This window comes from Carassius carassius, chromosome 21 (assembly GCF_963082965.1).
Source record: "Carassius carassius chromosome 21, fCarCar2.1, whole genome shotgun sequence".
Taxonomy (NCBI): Eukaryota; Metazoa; Chordata; class Actinopteri; order Cypriniformes; family Cyprinidae; genus Carassius; species Carassius carassius.
The window spans coordinates 26,300,320-26,316,524 of record NC_081775.1 but is presented as its reverse complement, the minus strand read 5'-3'; the positions used below and the strand labels follow the sequence as shown (position 1 = coordinate 26,316,524).

The 16,205-nt window shown below is 36.4% G+C and overlaps 1 protein-coding gene across 2 annotated transcripts; it reads left to right on the top strand.

Annotated features, from left to right (window-relative positions):
* The first annotated feature begins 164 nt into the window (after positions 1 to 164).
* On the top strand, positions 165 to 15,854 carry LOC132098013 (intraflagellar transport protein 81 homolog). Of its 2 annotated transcripts, XM_059504091.1 has the most exons (18): positions 165 to 445; positions 534 to 637; positions 857 to 1,037; positions 1,943 to 2,032; positions 2,115 to 2,180; positions 2,615 to 2,725; positions 2,861 to 2,945; positions 3,369 to 3,532; positions 3,963 to 4,058; positions 5,166 to 5,312; positions 7,923 to 8,072; positions 9,892 to 10,020; positions 11,093 to 11,182; positions 11,323 to 11,409; positions 13,392 to 13,463; positions 13,550 to 13,635; positions 14,932 to 14,977; positions 15,520 to 15,854. In XM_059504091.1, the coding sequence occupies exons 1-18, from the start codon at positions 302 to 304 to the stop codon at positions 15,700 to 15,702; spliced, it is 2,031 nt and encodes a 676-aa protein (XP_059360074.1). In that variant the 5' UTR covers positions 165 to 301; the 3' UTR covers positions 15,703 to 15,854. The 2 variants fall into 2 exon arrangements, with proteins under 2 accessions (XP_059360074.1, XP_059360075.1); XM_059504092.1 differs by lacking the exons at positions 9,892 to 10,020; positions 11,093 to 11,182; positions 11,323 to 11,409; ... (2 more) ...; positions 14,932 to 14,977; positions 15,520 to 15,854 and having other exon boundaries at positions 5,166 to 5,373; positions 7,923 to 8,045.
* Positions 15,855 to 16,205: the final 351 nt, after the last annotated feature.

Here is a 16,205-nt window from a genome sequence, read left to right as displayed (position 1 = left end):
TAGTTCAGAAAAGGGTTTTAAAAGACTTTTATTTTAAAAAACAAGAAAGCTCAGATGACCAACTTCCTGTTAGCAACCAGGCCTTGTGTGACAACGGTTCCTAGGCAGGATTTGTTGACGTGTTAGCGGTACACAGCGTATACAAGTATTGAACATTTTCATATTAAAAACGACGTTCTGTCACAGCGCTCGGAGAAAAATTCTATAATTAGCTCGACAATTAGCTATCGTTAGTTCAAAAGAAGTCTAAACATCGCATTCAAGTGTTGTTTTTAAGTTTGAAAGCCACAAACTCTCCAAGATGAGCGAACAGCTTAAACTGATCGTCGAACAGCTGAACAGGGAACCTTTTAAGAAAAACTTCAATCTCATTACATTCGACTCTCTGGAGCCGATGCAGTTACTGCAGACTTTAAATGATGTTCTGGCTGAAATTGATCCAAAGGTGAGTAAAGAAATTATCTTTTAATACAAATTACATCTCTATTAAACATCTCTTTATCTTGTCTCGATCCATTTATCTTTTCTTTCAGCAAGCCATTGATATACGTGAGGAAATGCCTGAGCAGACAGCTAAGAGGATGTTTACTCTTCTTGGGATGCTAAAATACAAACCTCCCGGAGGAATGTCTGAAGTGTAAGTTATGAATAGTGAAAAACTGTACAGAATGGGTCAAATAGTGGTCCTAGGACACGTGGGTATCATACAGTAGCTTAGATGGGTGCCAGCCAGCTTTGTTTTCTGGAGAAAGAAACAGAAACATTAGGATGAAATGGATTTCAAATTTTTATTTTTGCTCTGATACTTTTTAAGTTATAAATAATAATCATCTTTGAAATCTGTATACCTTGACAGAAGCAGTTTTCGTCAGGGTTTGGTGATAGGCAGTAAGCCTGTGGTGCACCCCATCTTGCACTGGCTGTTACAGAGGATTCCAGAGCTGAAGAAGAGAGCGTACCTGGCCAGGTTCCTCGTCAAACTAGAGATCCCTGCTGAGTTTCTCCAAGATGATATCATTGCTGAGACCTTCCACCAGGTATTACTATACTGAACATATGGCTTAAAGGAATAGCTCACCCAAAAATGAAAAGTTTCTGAAATATGTATGTGTTCACCCTCAGGCATTCCAAGATTCAAATGCATTTGTTTCTTCATCAGAACAGATTTGGAGAAATTTAGAATTGCATCACTTGCTCACCAATGGATCCTCTGCATTGAATGGGTACTGTCATAATCCAAACAGTAGATAAAAATATCACAATAATCTACAACACAACTACAGACTATCAGTAAATTGCTAGTGAAGTGAAAAGCTGTTCAAACTATCATTCTGACGGCACCCATTTAAAGTGATGTACCTTAAATGCTTAATTTCTCCAACTTTGCTCTGACGAAGAAACAAACTCATCCTACATCTTATATGGCCTGAGGATAAGTAAAATATTTAGCAAATTAAATTTTTTGAGTGAACTATTCTTTTAAGCCTTAAAAAAACATTGTTTTTTAGATTCTGTTCTATTTTCTTTTGTTTTGTTTTCTATAACATGCATTCTGGTATTTTAAACAAGGACAGTGCCAACTGGTGTCTTTTATAAGTTTACATATATATCCTTATATTTTCTTTAATTTATCAGAAATTAAATAACATTTAATTTGAATGTTTATTGCTGTTAAATAATACAATTATTAGTTAAAAGAGCTCATATAATATTTAGAGGGAAATGAATAGTTGTATTTTTAAATGATACATTGTGTGCACATAATCAGGGTTGCTTACTTTTTTCTTTAAAAAACCTTTCATCACTTGTTGTGAACTTTAACCTTTTTTTTTTAGCCCCGATTGTGTACCTACTATAGATTCTGTTTGTGCATCATTTTAGATTAATTGATGTTTATTTTTTTGTGCTTTATTCTAATGTTTTGTTTCTATTGTTTTCATAGTATGAGGAGCTGGTGGGGGGATTCAAGAACATCCACAAAGAGTGTGAGCAGCTGAAGAGCTCAGGTTTCTCCACCGCTGAGATTCGACGGGTAAGAAAGCCAGTGTTGCTGAAGTCCCATCTGGTCATGTAAAGTTTTGCATTATATACACAATAACAATGTGTTGCTGCAGGACATTGTTGCAATGGAGGAGGAGAAGGATCAACTCATAAAAAGGGTGGAGCGGCTTAAAAAGAGGGTAAGAAAGACAGATTCCTATAGAATCTGCTTGTGAAATTAAATAAAATGATGGAATCGCACCTGAAAATACACACATTTGAACGCAGAGAACTATCAAAGTGAACTGCTGAGGTCACAGTTTAAAAGGCATAAATGGAATAATGAATGTATTTAAATCCACACAAAATAAAGGACCACCAAGGCATGTGAAATAAAATAAAATAGGATTAGGTTAATGAATTATTTAACGATTTTAAAATAATTACAAATGTTCTGAAGCTTAAATTGGATCTGAATATTCCATATACGCACATGATTGTAACTCCTTGCAATTCACAGTTTTTACCATATTCAAATCCACTCCACAAAATTCACTTATTTAGCATATTAAATGTGAAACAACTATACTTATTTTGGTTCCGTGGTTTTTGTGATACTATTTTTCTCCACTAGGTGGAGGCAGTGTCAAACCATCAACGCATGCTGGAACTGGCCAGACAGCTAAGAGTGGAAAAAGAAAGAGAAGAATCTCTCGCTCATCAGAAACAAGAGCAGAAGAACCAGGTAGAGACCTTCTGTATACCTGCACAATTACATCATGTCTGAAGAACCTCACTGGAGCTCCATGACCAGTTATTGAATCAGTTATTGTCTCCTGGACATTCTGATGGCTTAGGCTGTGTTTCATCTCTGGTGTAGCTCTTCCAGGCAGAGCAGAGACTGCAGAGATGTCAGATCCAGCTTAGAGACTTGCAGCAGGCAGCCGCAGATGAAAAGCCAGAGAGTAAGTTGCTATACTTAAAGACAGCTGTCCCAGAATCACTCAGAATTTAAGCATGGTTCATGAGTTCGAATCCCAGTGCACACCCATACTAAAAAAAATGTATGTGAGTGATTCATTAAATAAGATTATTTTTAACAACAAAATGTATATTTCAAGTATATATTATGTATACATAATGGCTTTTTTTATTCACTCAAACCTTGTTTTGTAACCTATTTGCACCTTTTACTCATCTTTCAAGGGATTATTCAAATTGCATTTATTTCTTGTGTTCTCACATTGCAAGTTTCAGACCTCCACAACAGTTTCTTTATGATGTCCACTGAATGTTTTTATGCTCTCACTGCAGTAGACAGATGTTGTGGCACAGAACAAGATCACTGTTGTATAGATAACATGCATAACATGTGATCCTAATCACAGGCCTTATGAAGAGACTCGAGGAGGACATTAAGTTCAACTCCTACATGGTGTCTGAGAAGCTGCCCAGAGAGCTTGAGAACACAAGAAAGGTGGTGCAGTACTTGCAGAAGGTGGCGTCTGAGCCTGCTTTGGGCCAAGCAGAACTGAGGGAGCTGGAGGACAAGGTCAGTCAGTGTACATGGATGGGACTCTTAATGTAAAAATTTGAACTAAGAACAGTATAAAAACATGTAGACATGACCCTTCAGAAATGATTTTAATATGCTGATCCTTTGCTTAAGAAACATTTCTTATTATTATCAGTGTTGAAAACGGTTGTGCTGTTTAAAGAAAATGTAAATACAACTATACAGCTTTTTTTCCTGATTCTTTGATGAAATTAACAGCATTTATTTAGAATAGAACATTTTTGGATCTGGATTATTACACTTAACTGCAAAATGAAGGTTTGGATATGTAAACTTATATTTCTTACTGACGCACTACAGCAAAAGATAGAAATAACTGACGTCAAACCATTTAGCTGGTGAAAATACTAGTGTTCTAATCATTTTAGCCACCCCTGTAGTGATGATCCTTTCTTTTGTTCATTAGATTAGAGAAATCAACACCGAAATCAACCATCTGATTGAGAAGAGGATGATGCGTAACGACCCAATGGATGATAAACTCTCTTTGTTCAGACAGCAGGTAAGGTGTCATGACTTCATCACTTACTGTACTTGACTTAGCTTTAACAGGTGTTGTTCTTTTTACCTGAGAGGTCAGGTTTATTTTGGGCAGGGAGATTTCTTTATTCATGCAGGGTTGAGTACTGTGTGATTTAGCCCTTTGAAGCCCAGTTTAAAGTATAGGTGTCCGTCTGGCCTTGGTACCCATGTGGAGATGTTGTACTTGTCCTGTGTATCTTTTGAACTTGAAAGAATGTTTGATGTTCTCTGATTTGCTAATATAATAGTGTGTATTTTTTTTATATGTAGTTGCCAGATGTACATTATCATAGCTTATTAAACGTCTCTCTTGATTCTGATTGGTCAGCGGCAGCATTCTGATGTCAAATATTTTTGTATAACAAGAAGACTGTATAATTGAACTTTGTCCCAGACAACTGGTCTTCCTAATGCAGACAGTGGTTTCCAAAAGTCTATGGGCCCATTGACAGTTTTTGCATTTAAAAATGTGAAATGTTGGGGAGTGGAATGAAAAAAAAAGGTCTAGATATGCATTTTTAACATGGGGTCCTCTGTTTTCAAATGCCTAGTCAAACAAGCTGTCTAGCACGTTTACATAGAAAAACATTGATAAAGCAGGTCAGTAGAACACAAAAATGCATTCAGTTCTTCTGTTTTGCATCATTTTATTATTCAACAAATTTTTTTCATGGCAAATTGCATTTGGTTATCAGCATGGCAATTTGGGTGAAAAGTTTTATTTAAATAAAATATATATGTGAATTTCACAATGTCTTGATGAGTTTGTGCCACTTTTGCTTGAATGTGCTGCAGCATGATATTTTATTTTCCAGATAGCATCTTCAATAAAAGAAAGTGAAGAATCTTTCTTTAAAAAAAAGAAAAGAATAGTTCCATATTTTTAAATATATACATACATAGATACATACATACATACATATATACATACATACATGCATACATATATACATACCTACATACATATATAAACTTTCTATTTATATCCTAGTTAAAATTTGAATTAAGAAAATTTGGTTGTCGATAAAGCAGAAAAAAGTTATAAAAAAATAAATACATTGGTTAAAATGTACATTTGTGTGTTTAGGCTGCTATTATAGTCCGTAAGAAGGAAACCAAGGTGGAGGAGTTACAGGAGGCCCGTGAGGAGTTGGCGGCTGTGGAGAGAGAACTGAACATGAAGAGCAGTCGGGCACGAGAGCGGGGTGGAGCAGAGTTGATCCATGGAGATGAGGTCCTGAAAACACTCTGTCACTATCCACAACACATAGAAACACAGCTGCAAGTGCTTCAGGGTTCTCTCACGAATTCATCCTGTTCTATTCAGAAATATTACAACATTTGTTGTGTTAAAGCTACTATAATAACAAGTTAAAATAATCACTTTACTTTATGTAATGTATTCCTAAATTATCAGAATTTACTTGGTGTTTTTTCGTGTATCATAGAAAACCAAATATGAAGGCATAAAAACATACAGTATGTACACTTAAATGATAAGTTTGCAGATTTTTAACCAGCTTTGTATTGTTTCAATGTATATGTAAATGAACAGTGTGTACTTTTTTGTGTTATTTGTAGCATTTATTCGTCAGGAAAAGTCTGCCAGATGCATGTTTTGCACCATCAGGTGGACAACTCCAGGTCTTTTATTTTAAAACTATTGCTCAAACTTCTGCATTTTGTTTATTCCTATATGGATGGGCAGAAAAATGGCACCAAAATCAAAAGTTTTTGTCAAGAGAACACCAATGTCCTTTTTTCTTCTTTTGTTTGATATTGTATTCTTTTTTTAAACCATCTTTCAGGTTTCTATTGCTTAGACAGTTAAGATTTGATTAAAAGCCCATCTTGCCAGCGGTGAATTAGCCCTTTAAGCAGCACTGCTCCAGAAGGGCAGGTGACAGTTATGTCATCTGGCACAAACTTTCTCACACTGGCCCAGAGCTGTAATGTTTTTTTTCCCAGGAGATTTCCGGAAGTAACTGTCAGTGATTAACGGGCCTGTGTCTGCTTCTGAGACCTGTGAACTTTCCTGTCCTCACTTTTTGCTGTCTGTCTGCATTTTTTTTTTAACAAGCAGACATTGCATTCCCTGGCTCGCCTTGGGCAGAGATATTGGCAGGCCGAGCAGATAGAGTGGCACCCTGGCTAAAATAGCCACCATTCCTCTCCCAATTCTGGACTTCCTACGATTTTATCAGCCTCTCCATGATAACATTCACTTCTGTCCATGGCTCATCCAACTGTGAACAGCAGCAGCCAAGTGATGGATAGCTGAAACTATAGAGAGAGTGTATGTCTATAGATGTGATAGGGATGTGCAAATCTGAAATAGACAATAACCAAGTATGGTCAACTTGTGGCACAATGTAAAAGGAAACAGAAGGGCTTTTGGTGCAGTCAGAGACACCGATATGACATAAAATTAACTTAAACACAGATAATGGGAAGCAGGGAACCGTATTCCTAGGGTTAGGATTTCTAAATGTGTTTTCTAACTTTTTCTGCTGATTTCTAAAATTAATAAAAAATAAAATAATAAAATGAATTATGAGTTAACAAACATTTTAAAAGTAATTCAGAATATGCTTTTTTTATTACAATATTTGAAAGCAACAGAGTTCGATAAGTTGTATTTATTATGTATATACTGTATAAACACACACACATACATCATAAGATGTTGCAATGTCAAAATAGTCTAATGTGACCGCTGCTTAAAAACTCTAAAATGACTCAGTCTAAACTGATTAACATAAGAGAAAAAGTGACATTATTAGAAGGTAAATCAGCATTATGCAACAAATGCTGTCTGTTGAGCTTCACATAAATTGAACCCGTAAGAATGCATTTAAATGCTCATGTGTTACTGTTTCAATCGTTTGCAAGAACTCGAGAACACAGCGAGGCATTATTGCTGCTCCCCTCCCAAACCGCACCAACCTTGTCTGCCCTTGCTGTCCCAAAATACACAAAGCATAAACTCTCACACAATCTCTGCGTGCCCCATTGTGTGATTTCTAGGTTTGCTCTCCGGTGCCCCTCAACGTTTATAGCCTTTGGCAGTACTGACAGAAGAATAGCCTGAGCAAATGAGCTGCCAGATGAAGATGTTTTGTCCATGGCTACATGCCTGCGGTCTCAGGTTTCTTTTGTTGAGATCCACTGAGATGTCCCAGCGGCACACTGGTTTGCCCCTTCATCACACCCATTCATTCCTTAGAGCTGTTCTCTTAGAGACTCTCACCTTACCGGAGATGGAGCCAAGGCCACAATGTTCCCCTGACTTTGTTTCATTGCATCCCTTAACCCTTCTCATTGCACAGCAGATTTGTGTAGAATTGGAGTTCCTTTTTCACTGATTGAGTGTCTATGTTATTGTCTACATAGAAGTATTCACTATCCATAATTTCTAAGTACTGATTGTTAATTAAGTGTTTATGTTTATATATATATATATATATATATATATATATATATATATATATATACATTTAATGAGTAGTTGACATGAAATAGTTATACTTTTTTTGGTAATGTCCTGCTGTGTGACATGCTGTACTTACAACATACTTCAAGATGAGTCCTCTGCACAATCTGACTTTGTCCTAACCTAGAATTAAACAGCTGGTCTCGTCTGGCCAGAGGAGAACGACACACTATTTCACTACACTATAATGTAGAAACTTCAATTTTATGTATTTTTTTCTTTTTTTTCTTTCTTTTTTTTCTTTTTACTTTATTGTACTTTTCATTGTATTATTGTTGGGTTTTCTTTTCAGTGATTATTGTACTTTTTTCATGTCTTTGAGATTTTTTGTGTTTTTATCCTGCTTTTTAGTTTAAGCGTTATGTGGCCAAGATGCGTGGCAAGAGCAGCACTTATAAGAAGAAACGGCAGGAGATCGCTGAGCTGACGGTGGAGTATGGTGTCCTACAGAGGACTCAAGAGATCCTGAAAGAGAGACACACAGCTGGACAACAGCAGCTGGTAAACACACATTTATCCATCATTCTGTCGTTCTCTCTGTCCGCAAGGTCTATTAACATTAATATTTTGTTCAAATGTTTTTTGAAACATTCAAATGTGTTTTTCAAAGCCAAACTTTACAACTTGCTTCATTCTCAAATGTTTTTTGTTTATTTCAGTTTATTTGAATTCCTCCACCTTGCATTCAAATCCAATTCTGTTTATCACACCAATTCAAATTTCATTCAAATTCAAGAATTGAAATTGAAATACTGCCCTGCTTAATGCCCACCTTTGTTCTTCAAACATCACTGGTGTTTTAGCTTGTGTCTATCAGCGTATAATTTCACCATGTTATACACAATGGGACATAATCTACCTTCCCTGCATTAACACTGAAGTAGCAGCACCTTCCTGGAAATGACTTCACACCTCTGAACCCTCCCTGTCTCTGACTTGCTGATAGCCCATTTGACGCAGAAAGGCTGAGCTTGGGCTATTTACGATCCTGGCATTTGCTCCCTGTCGGGGTCCTATGCTGTTATTTTTTGAGTAGGGGAATTTTCCTCCTCCATTTTGTGGTTGGTTGCACGAGCCTGGGCCACCCCTCATTTTGGCACCTGATCTTCTCAAACGGCCTGGGCATCAGTCAAACGCCTGCCAACGCACTCGTTCCACATGTTGTGTCATGTGCAAAGTGCATCAGTATCAAGAGCATTACAAATGCATCAGCTTATAAAATATGTCCTCACGTCTTGTACCCAATAGAAATGCAGGATTAACATGATATAGGTAGAATTACATTCTTCAATTACAGTGATACATTTTTTTTATCAGTATTAGTAATTTACTCATCTGTGCACCTTCAATAGTGACATACCTAGTATTTACCAAACTAAACTGAAACTGACCACAGAGTCCAAGCAAATTAAATTGTGAAAGGGTTGTACCACTGCAACCTTACCCATAATATTTGCAAAGTTCTTCATTTTCCCTGACTAATCCAAAATGTCTAGATGAAGCTAAGTTGAGTTGAGCCGTACTCAAAGTGTGATTAGTCATGTAATATCCCCAGAAATAATGCTCAGCACATTTTTGTCCTATTATATAACCCATAGCCGTTAGTTTCAGCTTGACCTGTGAAGTTCCTTCTGTACAAAGAAAATAAAGTGCTTTGCACTGCGATTTACGGCTTTGACTTCTGTTTGAACATTACACTGTCACTGCAGACACATCCCATGGAAGTTTGTTTCCACTATGGGATAAAGAATTCTAGGTTTATATCTCATAATTTGGACGATTTTTTTTTTTGAAACACAGAATTGCAGAAAAAACTATTACCGGTATTTCATATTTTATAAAATCAAAATACAATCATTACTTTCCAATGCAATAATCAGAATATTTATTGACATATAATGTAAGACAATACTTGTTTTTATCGTATTGATCGTATTGCTGTTGGCCTGTTATATCATTGGTTAATGTAATCTGAGTCACAAAAGCAGACAAGAAAAGTCATTCAAGAGGAAGACACCATTATGACATTTTGATTAAATATAATGAAAAGATTTTATTTTGGAACAACACGTTCTGATAAATCATGCATATTGACCAGGGACATTTATTATGGAAGTAAATGGGGTCCATTTTGATTTCATTATAAGATTGTCGCTACAAACATTGGCTAATATGGTTCAGATCTTGTTTGATTTGTGAGCTAAAATCATGCATCTTACAGTTTTTCAGTAACATTGTTTACTGTATGCAAATAATCAAACATTTCAGTAAGTAATCTATTGTTGTTCTATTTAAGCTTTGCTTGTGTTCTGGCATTCAGGAGTCTCTGGAGGCTCAGCGGGGGATCTCGGGCTACAGCGATACTCAGGAAGAGCTGGAGAGAGTCTCCGCTATCAAGAGCGAGCTGGACGAGATGAAGGGACGAACGCTGGACGATATGTCTGAAATGGTGAGCTGGGCCAGGCAGAATGATGCACTTTCTCTGATCTCGAAATGTGTTGCTTTCTCCAAATGTTCTGTTCTGTGTTTTTGGGAGACTGTCAATATGCAAAAGACTAGGGAACGTTAATGAGGTCATAAACTTTCTAGAGGAGTTTGTTTTGCCACAGGAGTGCACAGTTTGTCTGATACAACTCTGTATTGACACCCAAGATAATCAGAGATAAACGGAATGTCAGTAGAAGTTATTTGGGGAAAAGCTAATTAGAGGTACAGCAGTTGTAATCATTATCTTTACTATGAGATACACTGTCATTCACAACAGTTTTTAACATTCATAATAACAATAATAAGAAATGTTTCTTGATCACCAGATCAATGTATTAGAATGATTTCTGAAGGATCATGTGACACTGAAGACTGGAGAAAAACAGCTTTGCTTCACAGGAATAAATCTAAATAAATCTACAAAAACATTTATTTTAATGTGTAATAATATTTCACTATATTACTGTTTTTACTGTTCTTTTTGATCAAATTATTATAACCTTGGTTAGCACAAGAAACTTTTTTGACTCCAAACTTTTGAATGACAGTGTTTGAGGTTAAAATGTGTTTATGTATTGTTCAGTAGTCTATGAAGCGCCATTCTTGTAAAGAAAAAAAGTGCTAATAAAGTGTTCAGCTATTTTTGATAGATAATAATTGTCATTTTACCAGTAAGACTTATAGGGAGTAGGGACCTATTCCAGCACATATTATGCATGTCCATATTGTACATCCCTAATCCTACCCAGTAGCTAAACTTAACATCTACAATACTAACTATTAATAAGCAGCAAATTAGGTGTTTATAGATCCAAAAGTCATAGTTAATGGTTTGTTAATGGAAATTTTTTTTACCTTAAAATAAAGTGTGACCTTTTCTCCTAAACATGCCTTTTTATTAAAATACGGTACCATATATATTAACAGAATACTAAAACTCTGTTGTGGACAAGTTTCTTTAACTCAATCATTTGTATGCATTTGGTTGATTCTCTCTCGTCATCATCTGTCATGAAGATTTGTGTTTATTTCAGGTAAAGAAGCTGAATTCGGTGATAGCAGAGAAGAAGTCTGCTTTGTCTCCTCTGATAAAGGACCTGAGAGCTCTGAGACAGGAACACGCGGTGAGTCAAGCGACATATTGAAGATACAAAGCCATTTGTTTCTCTCCACCACACTGAGAATCGCTATCAACCACAAAGAGCCAATCAGCATATCAGATCTGTCAGAATTGCGTTCTCTTTTGTTTTGCTTGTTAAAACAGGAACTCGCTCCAGAGTTTGAGCAAAAGAAGGCTCAGTATGACACCTGTGCTGCAGGACTGGAGAGCAATAGGTCCAAGCTGGAACAGGTATTATGGGGCTCTACCAGGGTCTTATAACATTGATACTGAATTGAGAGTTTCTTTAAATTAAAGGGATAGTTTACCCAAAAATCAAAATTATGTCATTAATAACTTACCCTCATGTCGTTCCAAACCAGTAAGACCTCCATTTATCTTCGGAACACAGTTTAAGATATTTTAGATTTAGTCCGAGAGCTCTCAGTCCCTCCATTGAAGCTGTGTGTACGGTATACTGTCCATGTCCAGAAAGGTAAGAAAAACATCATCAAAGTAGACCATGTGACATCAGAGGGTCAGTTAGAATTTTTGGAAGCATCGAAAATACATTTTGGTCCAAAAATAGCAAAAACTACGACTTTATTCAGCATTGTCTTCTCTTACGTGTCTGTTGTGAGAGAGTTCAAAACAAATAATTTTTTCATATCTGGTTCGCGAACGAATCACTCGATGTAACCGGATCTTTTTGAACCAGTTCACCAAATCGAACTGAATCATTTTAAACAGTTTGCATCTCCAATACGATATTAATCCACAAATGACTTAAGCTGTTAACTTTTTTAATGTGGCTGACACTCCCTCTGAGCTAAAACAAACCAATATCCCGGAGTAATTCATGTACTCATACAGTACACTGACTGAACTGCTGTGAAGAGAGAACTGAAGATGAACACCGAGCCGAGCCAGATAACGAACAAAAGACTGACTCGTTCTCGAGTCAAGAACCGTTTCTGTCAGACGCGTCCGATTCGAGAACCGAGGAGCTGATGATACTGCACATGTGTGATTCAGTGTGAAGCAGACCGACACACAGAGCGTCTGAACTGGTTCTTTTGGTGATTGATTCTAAACTGATTCTGTGTCAATGTTATGAGCCGAAGGCTTGAATCAAGAGTAATCATCGCCAATGATGCCATTACGTTGAGCACAAAAGAACTGGTGAACCGTTTTCTTCAACCGGTTTATTGAATCAAACTGTCCGAAAGAACTACTGGTGATCCGAAAACCTATGCAACCGGTTCTTGACTCGTGAACGAGTCATTATCTGGCTCGGCTCGGTGTTCATCTTCAGTTCTTCAGTTCAGTGATTCGTTCGCGAACCGGATATGACAAACTGCTTTGTTTTGAATTCTCTCACAACAGACACAGAAGAGAAGACAATGCTGAATAAAGTCGTAGTTTTTGCTATTTTTGGACTAAAATGTATTTTCGATGCTTCAAAGAATTCTAACTGACCCTCTGATGTCACATGGTCTACTTTGATGATGTTTTTCTTACCTTTCTGGACATAGACAGTATACCGTACACACAGCTTCAATGGAGGGTCTGAGAGCTCTCGGACTAAATCTAAAATATCTTAAACTGTGTTCCAAAGATAAATGGAGGTCTTACTGGTTTGGAACGATTGTGAGGGTGAGTTATTAATGACATAATTTATATTTTTGGGTGAACTATCCCTTTAAAATAGTCATATATTATATTATAAATAAATGTAAACTATAAACTTGTAATGTAATGTAATTTAGTGTAAGAAATGTAATAAAATAACTATTTCATTATATTTAAAAAATAACTCTAATTTTATACACCATGGGGGAACAGCACTTCTTTTCCCAGAATCTGTTTAATAAAAAAAAAATGGAGCCAACAACATTAAAGCATGAAATTATATTTAATTAATAAATAATATTACATTATGAATAAATAAATAACAAAACCAGATATAAATATATTGGAAAAATTAAATGTATAGTCCTTTGTGATTTTTGTGTATGGATATCTAAACAACATAGCAGAAATATGACTCAGAAGTCTAATTTGTGAACCTCAGTTATTGTTCAAATTTAATTCGAGCTTTCTGTGGATGTTCAAATTCTAGCTAAAATTCAAAGACAACCAACCTTGGTCTCAACTTGACTGTTTTAGCATCTTATGAAATAATATTTAATATACAAGAGCGGGCAATGATTTAATGTCCTGATGTTATACAGGAAGTGAGGGTACTTAGGGAAGAGACGGCACAGGAAGAAAGCCGATATCATCACATTAACTGCATGAGAGAGGTAAAAACCTTCCTCCTCTTAGACATCAGAGATTTCTAGTACAGTGGTTTTTTTTCACTCTTTCTTCCCCGGCCTCTCTTTCACAGATTACTGAGAGTCAAATGGAGAGGGCGGCAGATCAGAGTAAGATTTATCAGTCAATGGATTTACAGGTGCGGAGGACGGCTCTCAGGTAAGAAACTGAAGATATATCTGCTATAGATAAACCTAAAAGCTCCAGTGAAAAGACAGACGTGTACACAGCACATGAATTCATGCTTCATAACTGACAAACAAATGATTCCCGAGAGACTCTTTTGAGCTGGCAGCTTTCAGCACGCCTGCCTGCCTACTGCTCAGAATGGTTGTTTTGTCATGTCTTTTGTTTCAGTTATTCTTCAAGTATCTATTCACCCATTCCTGATCCATGCAGCCTACACATTCGAAAAGTTTAGCAGAATTTCTGCTAAATGTGGAGGTGGGCGATAGCCTAGTGGTTAAGGATTTAAGCACAAAGGTTGCAGGTTCAATTCTAAGTAGGAGTGACTCAAGAATCGCAGAACTGCTATGATCATAAATGATAAGTTCTTTTACCATTGTGAGATCAGATTTGTTTTTCCAAGCAATGCAATAAAAGTTTATCTGGGTAACTGTTCAATAGAATGTAACTAAATGTGACATTTAAAGGGATAGTTCACCCAAGAATTAATGGATGAATGAATGCTGTCATTTATTAACCCTAAATTCATCCAAACCAGTGTAGTAAACTAAAGCAAAAAAATTTAAAATATTTTTTTATATTAATTAACATTAAATGAAATGAATTCAATGTTAACAGAGATTTTAAAAATAGCTCTTTTTTTTAGTTGCAAAGACACCATTTCTATTCTTCTATAAGTTGAAGTACTGATATATGTTAAAACTAAAAGTGAAATTAAAATGCAAAAAATAAAAAAACTGATATTTATAATTACTAAGGACATAATTATATTTATGCTGCTGTTCAGAAGTGATATTCAGAATGTGTATGCTGCTATTTTGCATGCAATGAAAGCATAGAATGAACAGGGCCCCTACTCTTCAAAAGGTACTACAAAACATTGTCAGTATGACTCATGCACTATATTAACTCTTTAGAAATCAAACAATAGTTTTGTGTGAGGAACAGACTAATAATAAGTTGTTATTCACTGATTGATTTAATTTCCTGCTATAAATATTTATTTCATATGCACATTCAGTAAGGCTTTGAAAGACTTGAGAAATAATGCACAAGGCATGTGGACTTTTTATGGTATGGTATTTTTGTTTTATTATAACTTTTGTTTAGAGCTTGACTATATGGCTTTACTGTATGACAAGTAGCCACTGTATGGTTTTAGTGAATGGAAAAGAGCAGCTTGGACATAAAAACTCAAACAGGTTTGAAAAAACACGAGAAAGAAAACATATTTTCCTTTTAAGGAATCACTGTATCCTTCTCTTACAGAGAGAAGTACATCACGAACACGGCAGAGCAAGAGTCCTTGGGCAAGGTGAGGAGACTGTATCTGACCATCTGTCAAACCTCTCTGACTCATGACTTCATTTCATCAGGTCGTTTACTTGTCTTTATCTCATCTGTCGGGGTCAACTTAGTGTTAGTTAAGAGAGGGGGGTCTTGCCTCCGATATTTCTGCCAAACCGTGCAGAGCATGCGACCAGTGTCACGCCACATCGTGCCAGTGTTAGAACAAAGGTTATGTAATCATTGGCCTGGTGTACATCCAGTGAAAGACCCTCTCAGCACAGTGGAAGGAGAGATGACGGCATGCCAAACTCTCCCACAACTGCATTTACAAGCTTTCTGAATCCAAGAATTACGGCAAAATGGGCTGCCGGCATATGGGTACAATACATTTAATGGCTCAGCAAGAATTTGAAAAATCAGATCAGATATCATGGGTCAGTTTTTTTCCACCAGCCATGCTTTGAATATATGTAAATAATTGCTTTTATCTCCAATTAGCATTGGAACATTGGAGCACTAGGCGTGTTTTTCAAAGCCAATGAATATTGTGTCTCTGTGGACTTGCAGGTTCTACGTCAGCAGGTGAAGCAAGTGCGAGAGAACCAGGAGCCCAATATGAGACAGATGAAGATGTGGAAGGACCTAGAGACTCTGTTGGAGTGCAAGAAGCAGTGCCACCTCAAGGCTCAGAGTCAGGCCCCTATTGGGCACGTCATCCAGGATGTTGGCAAGGATATGCTGGTTCTGTGATGCCATTTCCCTTGTAAAAGTTGTTTTTCTGGTCATTACTATATGAATTATATAAATAACTGTATACATTGTTTAATATGTAAAGTAGTGTGTACGTTAATTTGTATGTTAAGAAATAGTTCACCCAAAAATAAAAATTTTATGAAAAATAACTCTCAGGCCATCCAAGATGTAGATGAGTTCTTCACCTGAACAGATTTGGAGAAAATTAGCATTACATCTCTTGTTCACCAATGGATACTCTGCAGTGAATGGGTACCATCAGAATGAGAATCCAATCAGCTGATAAAAAGATCACGATGATCCACTACTGGGCAAAATACAAGTCCATAATAACATTTCCTGTGCGAAAATAAAAAGCCTGTTGTCCTCTCACATCAAAATCCATCAACATATTTGTTTAAGGCATGTAAACAGTTCTTTACCTGTGTATATTTCTCTCCTGATTCAGACAAGATGACTCTTTCACTTTAAAAAGCAATATTATTGATAAAGGACTAGTA

Coding starts and splice junctions, on each gene's coding strand:
- LOC132098013 (XM_059504091.1), top strand. CDS start 302: ATGAGCGAACAGCTTAAACTGATCGTCGAACAGCTGAACAGGGAACCT. Junction 1,038..1,942: donor TTGCTGAGACCTTCCACCAG/GTATTACTATAC, acceptor TTGTTTTCATAG/TATGAGGAGCTGGTGGGGGG. Junction 2,726..2,860: donor AACAAGAGCAGAAGAACCAG/GTAGAGACCTTC, acceptor TCTCTGGTGTAG/CTCTTCCAGGCAGAGCAGAG.